Source organism: Syngnathus scovelli, chromosome 2, assembly GCF_024217435.2.
Source record: "Syngnathus scovelli strain Florida chromosome 2, RoL_Ssco_1.2, whole genome shotgun sequence".
NCBI classification, from domain to species: domain Eukaryota; kingdom Metazoa; phylum Chordata; class Actinopteri; order Syngnathiformes; family Syngnathidae; genus Syngnathus; species Syngnathus scovelli.
Genome location: NC_090848.1, coordinates 12,196,884 through 12,215,822, shown reverse-complemented (window position 1 = coordinate 12,215,822; position 18,939 = coordinate 12,196,884). Strand labels below are relative to the sequence as shown.

The following is an 18,939-nucleotide window of genomic DNA, read 5'->3' as shown; positions in this document are numbered from 1 at the left end:
CCTCCTTTCTCCAGCGCTCTCACAGGCGCTTGTTCCCTCGACGGCCACCGGATTTCTTTTGTTTTTGATCATTCTCAGACTTAGAGCAATCCAACTTCTTTGCTTCAACAGTTTGCCAAGCCCAGAGGAGTATTGTAGGTCTTTTTATTACCTCCTTTGGCTCTTCTTCTAACGTGCTGAAAAAGACAATAGACAGACATAGCAGGCAAGAAGAAAGAAATTCTGGCCTGTGTGGTGTTCAAGGCATCTGCGCTCCAAAGCCTGAGCTATTATCACACTAGTGGAGGGAATTTAAGAAAAAAAGTATGGTCACTATGCCTGCAGTGTCACATGGTCAATTTCACTGCACTCTGCAGCTGTCCCACTAGCAGAGCTACAGGGAGGGGGGCTGCAGGGATACCAACCCCCATCTTGAAATATTGTATGCTTGGAGCCCCAGGTGGCAGGGCAGAAAATTCACTTTTATTTTCTTTCTGGGATTTTTATTTATTAAGAAACATCTCATTGTTTGTGGTTGCAGCTAACAACGCTAATTGTCAGTCAACACTCTGGTTCGAGGGTTATATTTTCCAGCATTTTTTGCGAAATGAGAAGGAGTTGGATTTGTATGTTCTTCACAGTACGTAAATTAAAAAATAAGTTTGTTTCTCAGTGTTTACTTGTAAACTGCAAATTACAGAGTGCACACAAACATTAAATCTTCTACCATAAATCAATTCAATTTTATTGAATTCTACTATCCTCTTTCACAATGAGAATGAATCTTAAAACTCAAAACATCTGTCTTGACATTAATCACAACACTGTTTGCAAAAAAAAGGAGATCTCTTACGCCTTTTGATTAATTACATTACTGACTTTGTGTTGGTCGACTCCATGTCCTCCATGCTTTTCCTCCCACATCCCCTGTGTTGCCTTCCCTTCCATATGATTCAATTGTGCACTGAACTTAAGAAATTAATGTAGTTCCATTCATACGGATTTCAAGACTCAATTAGTGATCAGCAAACAGCCTCATCTCCTGGGGGGCTTCCATTGTAGCTTTCATTCTCCCATAACCAAGGCAAGGGTTCTCCAAGCAAAGAGAATAACATATGAGATTGTAATGCTCTTGGAGTTTCCCCTGTCCACACTCCCCAGGAGATCTGATAAATGTCTTCTGGTTGATTAGAAGTGTAACGAACAGACATTAGCAATGGTGGTGTGATCCCTGACAAAATAATACAAGATGTAGTAACATTCAAAATCACGTCTATTGTTTCAGACAAGTACTTTGAATTAAAAGCAGAAAAGCTCTCGGGCAATCAATTGGTGTTGTTATTTTGCTGTTTTCAGACTACTGGCAACTCGAGGGTGCAGCTGCAATTGTTGACTCATCATTGCATTAATTGTCTTCACAGTGGCTTCGTTTCTAATTGAATCAATTAGGCTGTAATTAAAACGCCGCCATAGCTAAACAGAGGCAGTGGGGGTGTAGGAAGCCGGTGGGCAGGAAGAGGAAGCCAGCGTTTCTTTGGGCTCAGGCCAAAGATAGGAGAAGTGGCAGGAGTGGAAAGCGGAGGAAAATAAATTCGAATTTGTTATGTAGCATCACAGAATTTTTTGGCTGTAAACTTTGTGTTCTTTGGTCTTTTTTTTTTTTTTTTTTTTTTTTTAGAAATTGTGTTATTTGAGTAGTGGTTAGCACAGGAGTTTCAAACTCATTTTTTTTTTTGCAGGCCGCATTTTAGTCATAGCTTCTTTTGCAGGGCCATTATGACCGTCAACCCAAATAAATGTATGAGCACCTCATATTAGATACAGTGAAAGCTAAAAAACAAACTGACAAATAACTCGTTTTCAAATCAGACGAGTAAAAACTGGTCAAATATTTAAAAAAACAGATATGATTAAAAGTGAACACAATTTAAAATTCTAGTAGTGACACGAATTTGATGCACAATTTGTCTTTGCAGGCCACATAAAATGATGTGGCGGGTCGTATCTGGCCCCTGGGCCTTGAGTTTGGGTTAGCACATCTGCTTTTCTGTCAAGAGGTTCCGGGTTTAAATCTCGTATCAGCCAACTTATCTTGCGTGTATTGTTTTTCTACGGTATTATTAGGTCAATTTTTCCACACAGGGCCTGGCATTGGAAGACGGGTGTGTAGAGTTTTTATATGTTGAGGGTCTAAAACCGACTGCATGTATGAAATTGTGCTTCAACCTCACTGAAGTTCAGTTTCAATATTGGAAGTCTTGTATGAATGTCCACTCTGTTATTACAGGCTATTTTAACAATGATCACACAACTACTAAACAGCTACTATGTTAGTTCCTTACTGTCTTATTACATTTTTCATCAAACCACACCAGACAAAACAGCCTTGACAAAATAAGTGCCTGTGTGAGTGTGCGTGCGTGCAAGAGGCAGACCAAAAGCCGCTAAATGTCCTTTTGTCATTTTACAGCCTTCAAAGTCCATACAGACCATCTGTGCATTCGAGTACTAGTTCAAGCAGAGCTTTTAAATGCATTTAATGTCTGTGGGAGTGCCATAACCTTCGTCTTATTGTACCCCCAAAGGCCCGTCAGACCAAGGCAGGAGGTCTCTTAATGTAGCAAGCAGATGACAAGGATACAGAGTTCAAGCACACCATGGAGTAACCCAATCTACAGGAAGCCACCCCACCAGTTTTGACTCTCCTCTCACCATACTTTGCCCCTTCTTTCAAAACAAAGTGTGGAGATGTCAAAAAAAGTCATTAAAAATAATGGCCTCCACCTGCTTGTTTTATTTCTTCCATCCCTTTCTGCCCCATCATCTCCTGCTTGCCTTTCTAATGAGCGACTTGAAAAAGGCTGGAGGACGCTCGCTACCTTAGCACACACAGCACGTTCAACCTTATACCGGCAAGTACGAGAAAAAAGACCAAAGTACATACATTTTACAAAGTATTGATTTCCCAGGAACGCTGGTGTTTAACATTTAAGCTTATATGGCCAACTTAATTCAGCCAGCATGGAATCAATTCCAGTTCACTGTGTAGGTGTAAATGTGAATAATTGTTTCTCTCTCGATGTGACCCTGCAATTGACTTACGACCAGTCCCGGGTGTAATCTGGATTTCCCTCACAGTATAGCCTGGTGACCCTGAACAGGTTAAATACTTGAAAAGTGATGAATGTAGCGATGGCTAGTATAAGACATTCTTAAAATTTTTGTTTTGCATTTTTAAGCTTTACCTTTCAAAAATATCGGCAGAAACTACGCACATCCATCATCTGTTATAAGTGTAACACTCAACACCTCCCACAACCCCAAATCACCCACCCTCCTTTCAGCAAACCACCCACACCCACCCGTCTGTCGGTATCCTCATAAATCACAAATGTCTAGACCTGAAGAGGGAAATAAAATGCCCAAGCATGTGTCTAAATCATCAAAATGAGCCTGTCTGGAAAATCCATGTACGATTCTTTAAACGTATTGTATGACTGCGGAACATTTTAACAGATTATTTCTAACAGTTCCCAGTGGTCCCATCACCCAAAGAGCATAAAGACGACCATTCGTGTAGAGTCTTCAGAACTTTCAACAAAAGCAAACTTGGTTTCTCATCTAGATCATTACAATTCTATGACAAATGAATGTGTTCACTCTACATCTGCGTCTTGGCAAAAACGATATGATGTTTAAAACAGGTGACAACAGAAGAAGAATTTCTGGTGCTATTGCATAGATCAGCAATTAAACATAAACATTTAGATTTAGAAAAAAGCACACACAACAGAGAAAAAGGGGATTTTGCAAAAGGTAAGTGGAAAATGTGAACCTATAAATCTGCCAATAAAGACAAACAAAAAAACAATAAAAGATTTAAGTCGGAGCCAAACGTGGCGAAAGGAGGCTGTATTTCAACAATATCTAATCTCCGCACGGGTGCTCGGCTACTATCGACCCAGATAATGCTGCAGTCTGTGTCATGCGACTCAGGGCAAAAGGTAAGCAGGAAATCAAAACAATGCAATTCTCTTTGAGGATAGAGTGGAGAGAAAACGGAGACATCGTCTATCCCAGCAGAGTGGTGAGCTCCTTTATTCATCCTCCTGTGAAACGATTTTTCAAAGCATACCACTATGCCCAAATCAGAGACTTACTTTGCGGTTCTGCTGTAATGACTCTCAGTAGGAGGCAAAATAAACACACTTTGGTTCTTCAATAAGCCCTCAACTGAAAGCCGCGCGCATCAAAGAAAAATAATTGCAATAGAAACGATACAAACTTCAAAATAATGTTGATTACCGCTCACTAATTAGGAGAATCTTCTCATGTCATAGTGACCCCTGGTCACCTGCTTTACTGATCTGCTACATTATGAATGGAAAATCTCATCCGCCATCTTTAGTGTTTCCTCATAAAAGGCAGAAAGGACTGTGTGGTAGGGGACAGAATGAAGGTATAGGTCACAAGGATAAACCTTCAATTTCAGTAGGACTTGAGATATTCCTACCTCAGTTGAATGGCAGAATATTGTGTATTTAAGTGTGTGGGTGGATGTTAAATCTACAAGAATACAAGCAACCATGATGAATAGCAGCTTTTCAAGAACGTCATTAGTGCTAGTTGTAACAAAACAATCTAAAGTTTGTTCAAATAAAGCAGTGCCTGCAAAAAAAAAAAGTCAAATATATTTGACGAGAAGCTTCACAGTACACATTAGTAGCCAGAGCCATAGCAGAGCAGGTCTTAATGTGCAATTCTTGTGATGGGAAAATGAAGCTTCAATTTTGCTTCATGAACCGGTTGTTATGTTTTTTCATTAGATCACATGCTCTCAACATTGGGCAGAAAGTACACTGACTTGCCGTTTCTTAAACCACTTTATTTAGCCCAACAGTGCCATGAAGAGAAGTAAAAAAAAATAAAAATACAATTAGCTCATGAAGCAAATTTGAAGCTTCATTTGGCCATCACCAGAACTACATTTCCATATCACTCTGGACAGACCACCAAACTAAGCGTGTAAAGTTAGTTATCCAGCTCAAGCAATAAAATAAAAAGAGAGTTTAACATTTCTAATCACGCATCTTAACATAAATAAGTGCCAGTCGTGGGTGGCTTGATTCAAATATTTATATTCATCCCAAGTCAGTATCAACATCTACTGGCATGATAAGATCGATACAGAAGTTCCAGTTTCGCTCTTGCATGCGGCACTCAATCAGGCGTCGGCCAGGTTGCCAGACTCATCGCTTCTATCGCAGCCCTGAGGAGGCACAGTTTGCATCCCTCCATCCCCCCCCTCCCCTCTTGTGTTGTGAGGTCACCAGAGTCTGCCATGTGACTTCCAGGAGCAGCACAAACAAGCAAGCAAGCAAGCACCCACCTTGTCTCCACACACCCATGCATTCACAGAAATACGGAGAAGCTCAAAAAGCCTTTGGGGATTGTTTAATTGTTTTCCCTTAATTTATTGCATTTTCGCCAGTTGTTTGTGTGTGTTTTTGCAGAAAGAGAAATGATGTGCACTGAAGCAAAGAAATGCTGTTTTTGTATTGGATTGCCTGAACACTCTTTTTACTTAAAAGTAATGTTTCTCATACGTTTTATATTTGTTGTGAAGTGATAACCTTGAATAATTTATAGAAGTGAAAAGAACTCAAGAATCTCCAATGAAGGTAGAATTTGTCATTATTTTACATGGTAATTTATAAACAGAACCTGGGACACTGCTGACAATATGTGAATTAAATTATTTTCTATTTACCAAAAAAAATTGTCTCAGTTCTTTACTGGCTTGTTAAATGTTAACCCATGAAAAAAGAAACACAAATTGCGATTCAACAATTTGGTGATGCATCAACCTTAATGATTAAAAAAGTATCGGCAATTTTATTTACCTAGTATCGGATTGATACCAAAATATGCAGTATCGCGCACCACTAATGTCAACAGAATGTCTTTCAACAATGCTAATCTTCCAATTTTTCATTTGTAGGACACAAAATATCACAGCATTGTAGTATAGTAAATGAAAATATTATAAATGTACCATATTTCACTTGATAAAATGGAACTATGTAGCAAAAGTGTGCCTCTCTGTCTTTGTGAGACAAATGTTTTTTTTTTTTCTGATGGTCTGGGCTAACTTCTGAAGACCTGATTACTGTACATGGAAGTTATTAGGTTGCTTGACCTGCAAGCAAATTACTCCATGGCAGGAAAAATGCATTCAAAGCAGACGTCAATTTGAGCTTTTTTGTTCAACATGATGACTTTACCATACGTGTAGTACTTTTCCCGCTTTAAGTATAACCTTTTAATAAAAACATTTGACATTGGATGATTATAGGGAAGGTGTAGGGAAATAGGAACAGCCTATCATTATCTCAAAGTGTGTGTGTTTGTGTGTGTGTGTGCGTGCGTGCGTGCGTGCGTGCGTGCGTGCGTGGGTGGGTGCGTGCGTGTGTGTGAGCAGAGAAGCTTTCATAGTTCTAATAAAAAGAAGATGATAAGTATCCAACATGCTTGATTACAACTGTCAACTGTCCTTCCAGAGACAAGAATATCGATTACTTAATGATTTACAGCGCCATTACTATTCTGTGCAGGTGTCATTCGGATACATTTCTACATGAAAGACAAAAAAACAAAATCCAGTCACACAAATTCATGTGTCACTTTTTCCAGACCTATGGAAGCTAAATCAAATCGCTCATTACACTTGCGGATTTCCGATGATTAAAGCCAGGAGTTCACCTGAATCCACATAACCTTTGAACTCTAATCATAACCACACTATCACACACACGCACGCTTGTGTTCGGGCCATTTTTGTGCATCAAAGTAACCCCAAATGATAAATACATTATTGACCGCGTGTCTAGATTTTTCTCATCCTGGCGAAGGTCCTAGATCTGTCCTTTCCATTAATTCCCAAGTAGCTAACATGCATGTCCATGTGAGTGTGTGTGCTTTAATCAGGTTTTGGGAGCATGGATCTGTTTCTACTGGGACCTCTTGCAATTTGGGTATCAAAACGCCGGCATCAAAAAAGAAAACCACGGTTAGCATTATTGGAAACTTGTCAGATATCGGTCCCCATGTCGGAACTACGACACACATGCTTGTTCATGCCAACAGACAATAAAAATAACATATAGTAGCAAAAAAAGCATTCGAGCTTGAACTGCTCTAAGCTAGGAGTTTCCAAATACGGTCCTCGAGGACTGCTAACTAGCGTGTTTTAGATATTTGCCTCCTCCAGCACATCTGATTCAAATGATCAGAATCGTTGAGTCTGTCAACACATGTTGAACAAAGGTGGAACATCGGGCAAAAACGCAGTACCTCTGAGGGAAGTTGTACAAAATGGGTAGGCTAATTATGAATGCACGGAAGGTCACCGACTTAAAAAAATAAAAAGACCAGACACAGCCACGGAATTACATTGAGATGGACGAAGCTATTAAGGCCACGGGTGGCCAAGACTGTGAAGCAGGCCATGTCATTAATTTAATTTAACACGAGCCAACAAAGTTGTACATGTTCTAGTCAAAGCAAACAACAGCAGATCTTCTTGGAGACAACCAGTAGCAATTTGAATGACCAGGCACCATGACCCATTTTTGGGTGTCAGAGCTTTTCAGTGCTCATAAACATACCGGACACTGAAATGGACCAGCAAGCTAATTTCTTTTGGCAAGACTCAAGAATCTGTCCTGATCAATAAAGTTTTATTTGATGAGATTTCAGTAAGTAGTATTTTAGAGTAGCGGTGCGTGTGCAAAGTGTCCGTGAAAAGAAGTCAGTGGGCGGGATTCCAATGAGGCGCTTCGCGAGCATACGGTCCCCTCGATACATGGGAACCAGAATGTGTGTGTCTTGGCATTATTCTTGCCCCCAACTGACAGTTTTAGGTTAAACAATGTTATTATTAAAGCCCTCCCAGACCACCGCGCTTCCCTCCATTGTCACCCTTAGAGTCAATAAATCAAGTGTCTGAAGTGTGTCTATGTATATCCCTTATGGTATGCTTGCATTTGCCCCCTGCAGCTACAGTATGTTCTCAGGCACACGTGAAGGTGAAATGCAGCTCGACATGTGTGTGTTTGTGCGTGTGTGTTAAAGTTAAAATATTCCTTTTTGTGTGATGGCCATGTATTTGACATAATGAGCCGAACATACGGAAGGTTTGAAATTGCAAAAAGAGTAGTGGCCGACCAGAAAAACTGAAGCTTCAAATTTGCTTTTAAACCAGTTGTACAATTGGTTCATGAAGCAAATATGAAGCTTCATTTTTCCCATCACTAAAAATTTTTGCTCATGCAAACAAATGTGGACGCTTCTTTTCTCACCAGGCCAGTTGATTTACATGTTCTGATAAGATATTAAACAATAAACAAATTAATTTAGCGTAACACAATGAGGTTAATCAAACCTGAGATGAATTGCAATGGCTGACCTTCCCTATTTAAATAGCACATCAGAAAGGCGTGTGCATGTGCGTGTGCGTGTCCATGTGTGTGTGGGTCTTGGCATCATTCCTCACAGTACACAAAGCAATGCCAATGTAGCAAAGGAGGTGGAGGCACTTTTCCCCTACGTAAACATTTTCGAAATGCCACAACATACCTGACACATACCAGCTACTTATTAAGGGCTGGCATGCAGTCACTCACAATAAGGATTCATGCTATCATCACCTGCTGTATGCTAAAACTCTATTCACCTCTGAATTTCTCTGTGTCCGGGTCATTTCAAATACATTTTAAATTGTAATGTAAAACTCAGTGGACACATACATTCAATTCTTGGATTATGTATGTTTCTTTATCCTCCACTAACACTTCTTATTCCGTCACTTCAAACTTTGCTTTGCGCTTGAAGTTTTCTTCCAAATGAGCCATAGCCATAAACCAACTTAGAGTGAAATGCAAAACCTTTTTATTTATTTATTTTTTTTAAACTATGCAATTCTCCCCCACTTTTACACCTGTTGCCAACAGCGCGCGCACAATACAATAGAGTGAATGAGATGGCAATTTTAGAAGATCAAACACAACACACCGACAAACGGCATATTGGTTATTTTGGGGGTGCCCATTATTTGCAATCATAGTAAATCCGGCCAAATGACTCTTAACTTGGAGTTATTTGACCGAAAAAAAAAAAAAGGTTTCAAATTGATTTGGACCATTTTTTAAAAACCAACAAAAAGAATATAAACAACCATTTTGTTGCATTAAACTACTAAAACGCAAAATTAATTCTGACTTCATAACACAAGTCCCATAATTAGATGCTGTAAATTTAGAAAGGGCACAAAAAAGGGATTGAAGTAAATGAATAACTTGAGTTACCACATACACAGTCCTTTTAGAATCTAGATTGTCCACCATTGTTTCAGGCATGAGTGCATCTGATTGAGACCAAAGTGTACCATAGTTAAAGGATACAAGGCAGCAATACTCATATTATGACTTGTTTATGATTGTAGTGACACCCCCTGCTGGACCAAAGAGTTCACTACCACAAAGAAAGCAATCTCACTTCTAACAAGTGTACGCCTGTCATCCAATGTCATTTGCAGCCAAGAATTATCAGGATGAATTTTAAGACCAAGATCACTGCTGAAAAATGTGTACCTCTCCAATGTACACACTTATGCACACTGTGAAGGGAATTTTGACAGCTGTCTCCTAACTAGGATGATCCTGGGCAAAAAAAATTAGATACATACCTGTATACTGTTGCTGACAACAGAGATGAGACACAAAAGAACTATTGTATGCCCACAGCTAAACAATACAGCTGAGCAATGAGGGGGAAAAAAAGCAAAGGGATCAATAGAGAATTGCAATTAGCCCACATTGGCAGGAGCGGTGCCAGATTAGACACAGGATGTCGATTCCATTTCCTGCACTATCGGCTCGAAAACTTGCTGGGCTGGCTGTGTAATTGCAGCAACAAACGGAATCGCTTAAGACGCCGCGGTGTGATCGTGACAACGTATACTGTTAGATTAATCAATGTGGGGGGTGAGAGGGGCGACCATGTAATGATATTCATATTGTACATGACCGCTTCAGTTTCCACCATGACTCACATACATCATGTGATTAAATAAGTTAAACATGAGTTTTCCCAAACCCCAATTATAAAAATAATCACATATTCTTCTCATCATGCGACAGCAGGAATAGATTTCTCTTCAATTTGACTGCATTCGAAAGAAATGCTTACCTTTACGTATGGCCTGGCCTTGCAGTATATCCCTTGGAATCAAGATGGAGTAGAAACTTTGTGAGAAGCCAGGTCGACAGTGACCTTTAGATGAATGCTGGCCATTATTCACCTGGAAGGAATTGAACAGTGTGAGATGCTAATAATTGTGGAGTTTTTATTTTATTTTATTATTTCTTTGGTGCGGAGGCTGAACTGAAAGCATCAGGTAATAGTTGGCAATAAAGACTCAATGGTGGGGTTAACTATAAAAAAATAAATAAAAAATATTCCACACAAGACTAAACAAATGAGAGTGCACATAGTGCGCGGTAACAGCACAGAGCATGCGGCAAAAGTGGTTCAGAGAAGTTGACACTGCATGCGCCTAGAGTCCTAGATGAAGAAACTTCATATCCATTAAAGCTATTTCCATTGTCTGTAAATTAAATAACATAGCCCTGGGCATTAAAGCCACTGATAGTCACATTTCGGCGTCAAGGCTGGTGGCTGCATAGTGATGAATCAGAGCGCAGGGCATGTAGGGTTGGGGGGGGGGGGGGCAATAATGGAGCACGCCGTTTTCTACATCCCACATTGATAGTAACATCCTTGAAAATAAGCGATGACGAGGATGTCGAAAGAACTCGATAGGTATAGTTGATGTCCTGCGCCAATACGACCATTTCGAAAATGTGAAGCGATAAGTTGGACAAAGTGGGTGCGATTGCACGCCACGTTAACTACTATAAGAGTTAAACACTAGATAGTGTGAACTCAAATAACCATTTCGCCCCGTAAATGCGCCGTGTTGCAGCTATATCCGCTTAATTCCGTACTTGTAGCCTTTCATTGCGACAGATCAGAGCTTCGGGGGTGATCAATTCTAGCATCAATTAAAATAGGATCTATTGTAGTTGTCTGTAGTTTGCCAAGTAAAAGTCATTTTGAAGCTGGTTGCAAAGTCATAATGATTGTGAGAAATCCGCGCCAATGCAGACGCGCACTGAGCGGACTGACTCCATCCAAACGCGTGACTTTATTCAGTATAAGGGTTGACACTTTGAAACGGCACCTAATATGCCCCTTAAAAAAACTGCCACTTAGCAAAATAATAATAATAATAAAGAATCAATCTCACCAGGAATGTGTCAAGAAGAAGGGCTGCTGTCAGGACCAAAGCCAGGTCAGTCCTCATCGCGGCGGTAGAAGCGAGCGACTGCCACAGCAGCCTGGGCGAGGAACCAAAAAAAAGAAAAGGGGAAGCACTAAATCTTCTCCCCAAACTGTATCACGTCTCCTTGTCCTTTCCACTGTGGGGTCAGACTGTGTCGGAAGCTTCTTTGCTTGTGGGAGTGCAGCAACTCCTTAGTTTGCGCGTCTCTTGTGTGCAGGTGAGCGCTTCACTCGGCACCAAGGCGCAGTCAGCGTCAGACACCGAGCTTCCCTCACAGCCTTCACATCCCACACACACGCACACACATACAAACACACACACACACATATACACTATATACACACGCGCGCGTACACACACCACGCCCCTCCCTCTTAACACATGCACTTAAAGCAACTCCACCAGCCATGCTACTCTGCATTAGTTTTTTTGGGGTTTTTTTTTTTTTGCATCCATCTCACTTTTCATCAGCAGGCCTACACTTTTGCAAGCTTTTGGTATATGAGACCCCATTCAACAAAGGAAAATGTAATGTGGTTGTGCGCTTGATATATTGATATAGTGATTGGCTGGGGATTTAAAATGCATAATTCAAGTGAAACTTTGACACTTTATCTATCTGTCTGTCTGTCCAGTAATCCATTTATCTATCTATCCATCTATCCATCTATCTATCCTATAGCATCTATCTAGTATCTATCTTGTATCTATCTAGTATCTAGCTATACATTTAGCTATCTAGTATCTATCTCTCTAGTATCTATCTAACCATCTATCTATCTATTATCTATCTATTATCTAGTATCTAGTATCTATCTGTCCGTCCATCCGTCCATCTATCTATACTTTAAAAACGTCCACCTGTATAGTTTTGCAGCATTCCGCCTGTTTATTGTTTTTACGCCACCCACTTGTTTTTCTCTGTAATGTAAGCGTGTTTTTTACCTTGCTTGTTTTTCAAAGTCGAGTACAATCCAAAGGTCACATTTTTGCTTAGACAAAAATGGTATAAAAGGATGTTCATTTTATGACGGTGTTAACACAAATAGGGTCAGGTAAACATAAGTAATATGACAGTGTCTAAATCAGCTGTCCTCAACCACCAGATTATGGACTGGTACCCAGCCGCAGGCCATTTGTTGCGCATGACTGGGCAACAAATAATTTATTGATCATCAGTCTAAAAGAAGACATTTTGTTTAAAATTCAGGTGCATCCACCCCTGCCTCTGTCAAAATGCTCACCCCTGCCAAAAAAAGTGAAAGTCTATGAGCTTGGAAAAAATTACCCCCAAAAAAAGTTTGGAACTGCCTTGGAAAGTTAAACAAGTAAAATAATGAGATAGAGGGGGACAAAAATGCTGTATTTAATAGACAACACTGTCAGTCTTTCACAAGACACAGGTTTATTGCTAGTTGATTCGTACGCACCAAAGCCTCTCTGCGTGATATGTCGTAACAGACTGGGAAATGAGGCAATGAAGCCATTAAAACTGCGTCGGCTCATGGAGCCCAAGCACCTGGCATTATAATCAGAATTAGAATCAGAATCAGCTATACTAGTCAAGTACGTATGTAAAAAAGCATACAAAGAATTGGTCTTATCGTATTACAACAATAAGCAAACTATAACCAACAAAACTATCAAAATACAGGCATGCATGTGCAAGTGTGTTTTTCAATCATTACCTTTTGCACTCCCACTGCACCTTTGGTCCAATTCCCAAACCTTCATTTGGCAGGCAGTTTGTCTGAATACTTCCTTGAGTCTTTCTGGCCTTTTGGGAAATCTGTCCATGCAAGAAAAACGAGCCCGTCAGTAGGTGCACGATTGATAAAACCATCCCGTCGCCATTAATTATGACAGGAGTAAATGGAGGAAATTAGGTGTGCTTGGTGTAGAGTAACAAAGTCTCTGCAAGGAGGAGGACAAGATGGATGGGTCAACAAATCATTATAATTTATAGCCCCATTTATATCTGATATTAACATGTGCTCTCATTCTGGATACATTAATTGGTTAATGACATCTACTCCATGGCTCTTTGCACTTTACTGCTAATAAAATGACTTATGAGATGTACTTAATGAGTGCTCATGTGACTGCAGGGTATCAGTATTTTAGTGAGCTAGATGGGGCTGGTGCATTGAGCAACAAACTCAGTACGTCCCAAGTAAAGAGCTGTGATGAATAGGTGCCGTTTGTCAAAATACGTGCAGCGGTTACAAACTGTTGAGTTTGTTTAGGTTTACCCAGGTTTAGGTACTTATTTGTAAACACAATTCAGTTCCCCAATCTCAACTACTTGTATTCTATTTATTAGATGTGTAGCGTGAGTGTGCGTTCTCTCCTGCTATTTTCTTTTCAAAGTTGGATAGGCTCCACTTTAATGCTGTTCCAGACAGACTTCTGTGAAAAGTGTACTCAATCACCCAAAAACACTTTTTTCGATATTCCAATTAATCTTAGGATAGCATAGCAACTAGTATAGCTTTTGTTAATGAATCTTCTTCTCTTTGTGACAAAAATAGAAGTGTAGGTAATTCGCCACCATGGAGACGATGACTACTTAATTATGTGTGACTGCACACCAAGTTTAGCTGCGCTAGCTGCTTTTTAGGACCGTCTTTACCGTTCGTTTATTGGAAAAAGTCTGTAATTTTTGCTTTTAGCAATCAGTGTGTTTTGATTAGGAGCAAACTGCACGTTTTAACTCGCAAAACTGTGACGTAAAAGCACATATTTCGAGCCTTGACTCGATGTCCAAAACTTGATCGCAATGTCCAGCAAAAACCTCAAAGTTGTTTCTAATGGGGAGACAAATCCCAAAAGACAGAGAGTATTCCAACTGCTTGTCTGTTCAATCCTCGTGAAGCTTAACGAGCAGTATCTTAAAACTGGTTGGCAGTTGGCTTGTGTATCAAACACCGTGTCACTGTCAATGAAGAAGATCCTGACATCTTCACTGTGCCAAATAGCAGATGAACATCAATATGGCATCATTCAAAACATATTTCCCCCTTTCTCAGTCAGTTCTTGTTTTCTCACTGTGGACCCCCACCAGAGCTGTCAAGCACACTTTAATTTCCTTACGTTTAAAGTCGAGATCAAAGCGGATTAATTTTTGGCTAATGCCAGGTGAGGCGTTTGGAAATTTTAACTTGAAGGCATTACATTGACGGTGGCACATAAAGTTCCAATGCTCCAATACAATGAAAAGGGGGAAAATAATGGGTAAATTGAATCATCCTGCAAAATATCTACCACATAAACTCAATGTGGCAAGCCAAAAAGTTGCAGCAACATGGGTGGGCAGGCGTTTAAGAGACCTAACTATTTGTATACAAGCAATTAAAAAATTCGATATTGATGACACGTCACCTTTAAGGTTAGTTTCAGTATTTCTGACATCTCATATTTCTAATATTCCATTCATTATGGAGCGCTTACACCGCCATTTAGACTCAATTTGACAGTGATAAAAAGTTCAAATATATCGCTCATTTACATCAATGATACATACATCATCTAAGTAAAAAAGACAGCACATAAACTCCTGAGCATCTTATTTGAAAGTCAAATTACACCACAAAAAAAATAAGAAGGGAGTTCAGTCATCAAATTCTGTCAGAGCAGAGCTTGTCAGGGCGGCAAGCAATCGGAACGCTTGCTATCTCCTAAACAGCATCTATCTGCCAGACTTGCCACTGTACCGTGCCGGGAGTTGTTCATTATGTCATCTTATATTACGCCATTCAAAATAGCCAAATAAACTCCAGCCCAGGGAGAAGTAAATAGGCAGGCAGCTTCCGTCTAATAGCAGTAAACAAGAGTCTGGGAGACAGGTTGGCTCTAAGTCAGAAGTAAGCATATTCTGAGGAGGCCTTGTCATCTTGCTTTCTGGATAATGATCCTTCCATTAGCCATCAAGATGCCAGCCATGTCCCATACACCAAAATTGTTAAGATGGGCTACCTCTTCCACAGCGATTTGGTACTCGAAGTGAGGAATGAAGAAAATTCTACTCATTCCTGCCTCCACCCATTTAAGAATTTTATTGGTCATGATTTTGAAAACGTTATTTTTTTCACAATGAGTGCATGATCTTTCCTGTTTATGCAGTTCACTGGGTTTTCCTTGTCTTGGTCCCAGCATCCTGTTCCATAGGTCATTTTTGACCCAAGAGACAAGGCGCTCACAGCGTGATGATAGATTAAAGATTTGCTGAGTTTTTTTAACAATGACTGAGGGAAATTCAGACGTTAGAGCAATGTAGAATACCATTGTTCTCATCTTCGCATGGAGACACCGTTGAAAGAAATACAACTGGTGAACTGCAGCAGACTGGTGGATGGGAATAGTCAGACATCCTAAATACAGCTGCATCCATTCAGCCAAACAATGAGCGTCAGTTGCTTCTTGAATAAGCATTCAAATAGGTAGGAGGAGGTAGCATGATCACCATTTCGGACATGACTCACTCAAATCCTGTTGGTGTGTTCATCTGAAAAGAATTGTTGCAAGAACGAGTGAAGCATGCAAAATAGAATCTACATTCATCGTCATGGTGACCCCATTTCACGTTCAGGTGCGCTTGTCACGGGCAGGAATGGAGCAAGACGAGGAGAGGGTCAGGGGAACAAACAAGCAGGAACATGTAGGCACAAACAGGGAGGCAAAATAATAGGACGGGCTAACAGAACGACAATGGGACTGACTGACTGACTGGCAGAGTAACAGGAGGAACCGACACACTAACAGAACAATCTGACCGGGGAATGACACGCAGACAGGACTGAAATACAAGACGGGTAACGAGAGGTAGGTCACGGCGATTACACTGATTACAGGTAGACACAGGAGGGGAGGGGCGAGTGCCCAGAACGGAAACCATGATAATTCTGGCACACGAGGAAACGACCGGAGACGAGACGTGACAGCGCTACGGTATTGGCGAACCAGCTGTGGTAAATGCAATGATGTGTGAGAACCTGGCGACGGATGGACAAATATCTGACGAGTACGGAAGGAGAGGTGTTAAAATTATTCCTTGGCAGCATGAATTTTTAGCAGCTATGGGAGGCACTCGGCCGAGATGCCCCGAAGGCTGATAGGATGCTTTGATCAGAGATGGAGGGATACGGCTGTTAAAGATCCTCAGCTGTATGTTTCCCTTTCCATTTTCTTTGTATAACTCTTTTCCCTGGTTTTCTTACTTCATTTCGCCTCCACCAATCAGGAATCTTCTGCAAACTCTGGTCTGTGTGCAAGTTTAACAAAATTGCCAGTCGTATCCAGACAAGGTAAATATATTTGTACACAAATAATAGGCTAATAATAATAATAAATAAATAAATAAATAAATAAATAAATAAATAATGGACTTTTAAATAGCAATTTGGCTCTTAGGTTCTCTTATTGTCTTTTCGAAGTTCTGCGTAGTTCTGGAGCTTCCCTGACACAGAGCAACAGTAGTGAGTAAATTATTCCATTCACTTGTTTGAGCGTTTGCTCAATACACATAAATAGCATCTTGGCGCTTGAAATAGATTAGTTTAAGGCCATACTAAATTATTAAACTATTCCCAGTGATCGAGTCCCCGTTCCCCTTTAAGTAAAGCAGACCTGTGGGGGTTCATACTTTGCCTCTGGTCATCAGACAAGTTCAGTAGGTAAATTGCCTTTGCCTGGAATGCTGCCACCGAATTCCAAATGAGGAAACGTAGATCTACCACGTGACACGTTTTTTTTCCTGTGAACCAAGCGGTTAACCCGTTTTTCCAGACTAGATATGACCAAGTGGGCATAAAGACAGAGCGCCTGCCTGAGCCGCATGTAACTCAGCTTGGAGATGAAATAGTAACAGCACGCTGTAATGTATTAGAGAGTTTTCCTTCCATGAATCCTGATAGCATGTTGTCTCAGCTCCTGTTCTTGTTTTTTGTTTGCTATGCATTGAGCTCTTCAGAAGTCTTACATGAGGTTTGAATACCTTTTCAGAAGGGCCGGGGGCCTCTTTCTATTTCTCCTATTTTGCTACTATAGGTCATTTAAGAGTCTGCTACACCCAATATACTCAGTATACATTTAAATTTCTTAGGTCACAGCGTATTGATGAATGGTCCTTGAATAGTAATTCAGACCAATTCAAGAGCCTGCCCTTTGAGGGATGTGTAACTGCATACTTACGCTGAATTGGTCGAGCCGAAATAATTGCTTGTAGCCATTTTTTTTTTTTCATTTTCGTGGTGCCTACAGTGGGTGTTCTATATGAAAAGAGAATGACTCTCTAAGCAAACAGTAATACAAGTGTCACGCTTTAGACAAGCATTTGGATGCTTTGGGGTTTTTTTTTTGCACCAAAGGCTTGGAATAGCAACAAGTGCTTCATTTGCACTTCTTTTCAGATTGTGCTTTGAATGTTTTTGAGAAAGAACTATTCTTAATGAGGTGTGAGGCATCCTTGACCGTAGCTACCGCATCAAAACAAAACAAGAAATGATGAGAGTCGAGGATGTAGGGAGCTAAAACAAAACAAAACAAAAAACATTTTCAGTGAAACAGCTCACTTTTGTTTGCGAGAGGCAGGTCAAATGGAAATTGAGGTTTCACATTTTGGTCAAATTTAAATGACCAAGCACTCAGTGTGGTCGCTTTTCCATTACACATTTTCTGGCCGTGCCGTTACAAAGGAATTACAGTTTCGGAATCTTCTCTGAGGTGCTATTGAAAGACTGAGTCAGGTCAAGTCAAGTCAAGTCAAGTCAAGTCAAGTCAAGTCAAGTCAAGTTTATTTGTATAGCCCTAAATCACAAACAGTCTCAAAGGGCTTCACATAGCCAAAATTGACAATTATTCTCAAAGCATCCCCTGATCTTAAGCTCCCAAAAGGGCAAGAAAAAACTCAAAAAAACCCTGCCAGAGGAAAATGAGAAACCTTGAGAAGGGACCACAGATGGAAGGATCCCCCTTTCAGGATCACCAGGACTGAGCATATTCATATATTCCGAGCACAAAAACATTACGCCTATGTTTAATCTCGGTGAGCTATTAGTAATTCAAAAGCAATTTGACAGATGTAACAGCACAAAATGAATTCAATTATACTTCATTTCATGTCATTTTCAGATTCAAAAAACAATTATTATATAGGTATATATATATATATATATATATATATATATATATATATATAGGTGAGGCGCACCTTTCTTTTCTCAAGTGCAGCACACAATCTTTTAAGGCACAGGTGTCAAACTCAAGGCCCGGGAGCCAGATACGGCCCACCACATCATTTTATTTGGCCCGCGAAGACAAATTGTGCATCAAATCCGTGTGTGATTACTAGAATTGCAAATTATCTTCACTTTTAAAATCATTTTTTTAAAAATATTTCACCAGTTTTTACTTGTCTGATTTGAAAACAAGTGATTTGTCAGTTTGTTTTGCAGCTTTGACTGTATGTAATATGAGGTGCTCATACATTGATTTGGGTTGACAGTCATAATGGCCCTCTGAAAGAAGCTATGACTACAATGCGGCCCGCGAAAAAAATG

General features: G+C 40.2%; 1 protein-coding gene across 1 annotated transcript in view; it reads right to left on the bottom strand.

The window, feature by feature from the left end:
• LOC125989438 (cadherin-4) overlaps positions 1-11,685 on the bottom strand; it is a 158,817-nt gene extending 147,132 nt beyond the window's left edge. The window contains exons 1-2 of the mRNA XM_049755822.1: positions 11,348-11,685; positions 10,228-10,339 (exon numbers count right to left, since the gene is read on the bottom strand). Coding sequence (XP_049611779.1) covers positions 10,228-10,339; positions 11,348-11,404 — 169 coding nt within the window. The 5' untranslated portion in view covers positions 11,405-11,685. The remainder of the gene's footprint in view (positions 1-10,227; positions 10,340-11,347) is intronic.
• Between the last annotated feature and the right edge of the window lie 7,254 nt (positions 11,686-18,939).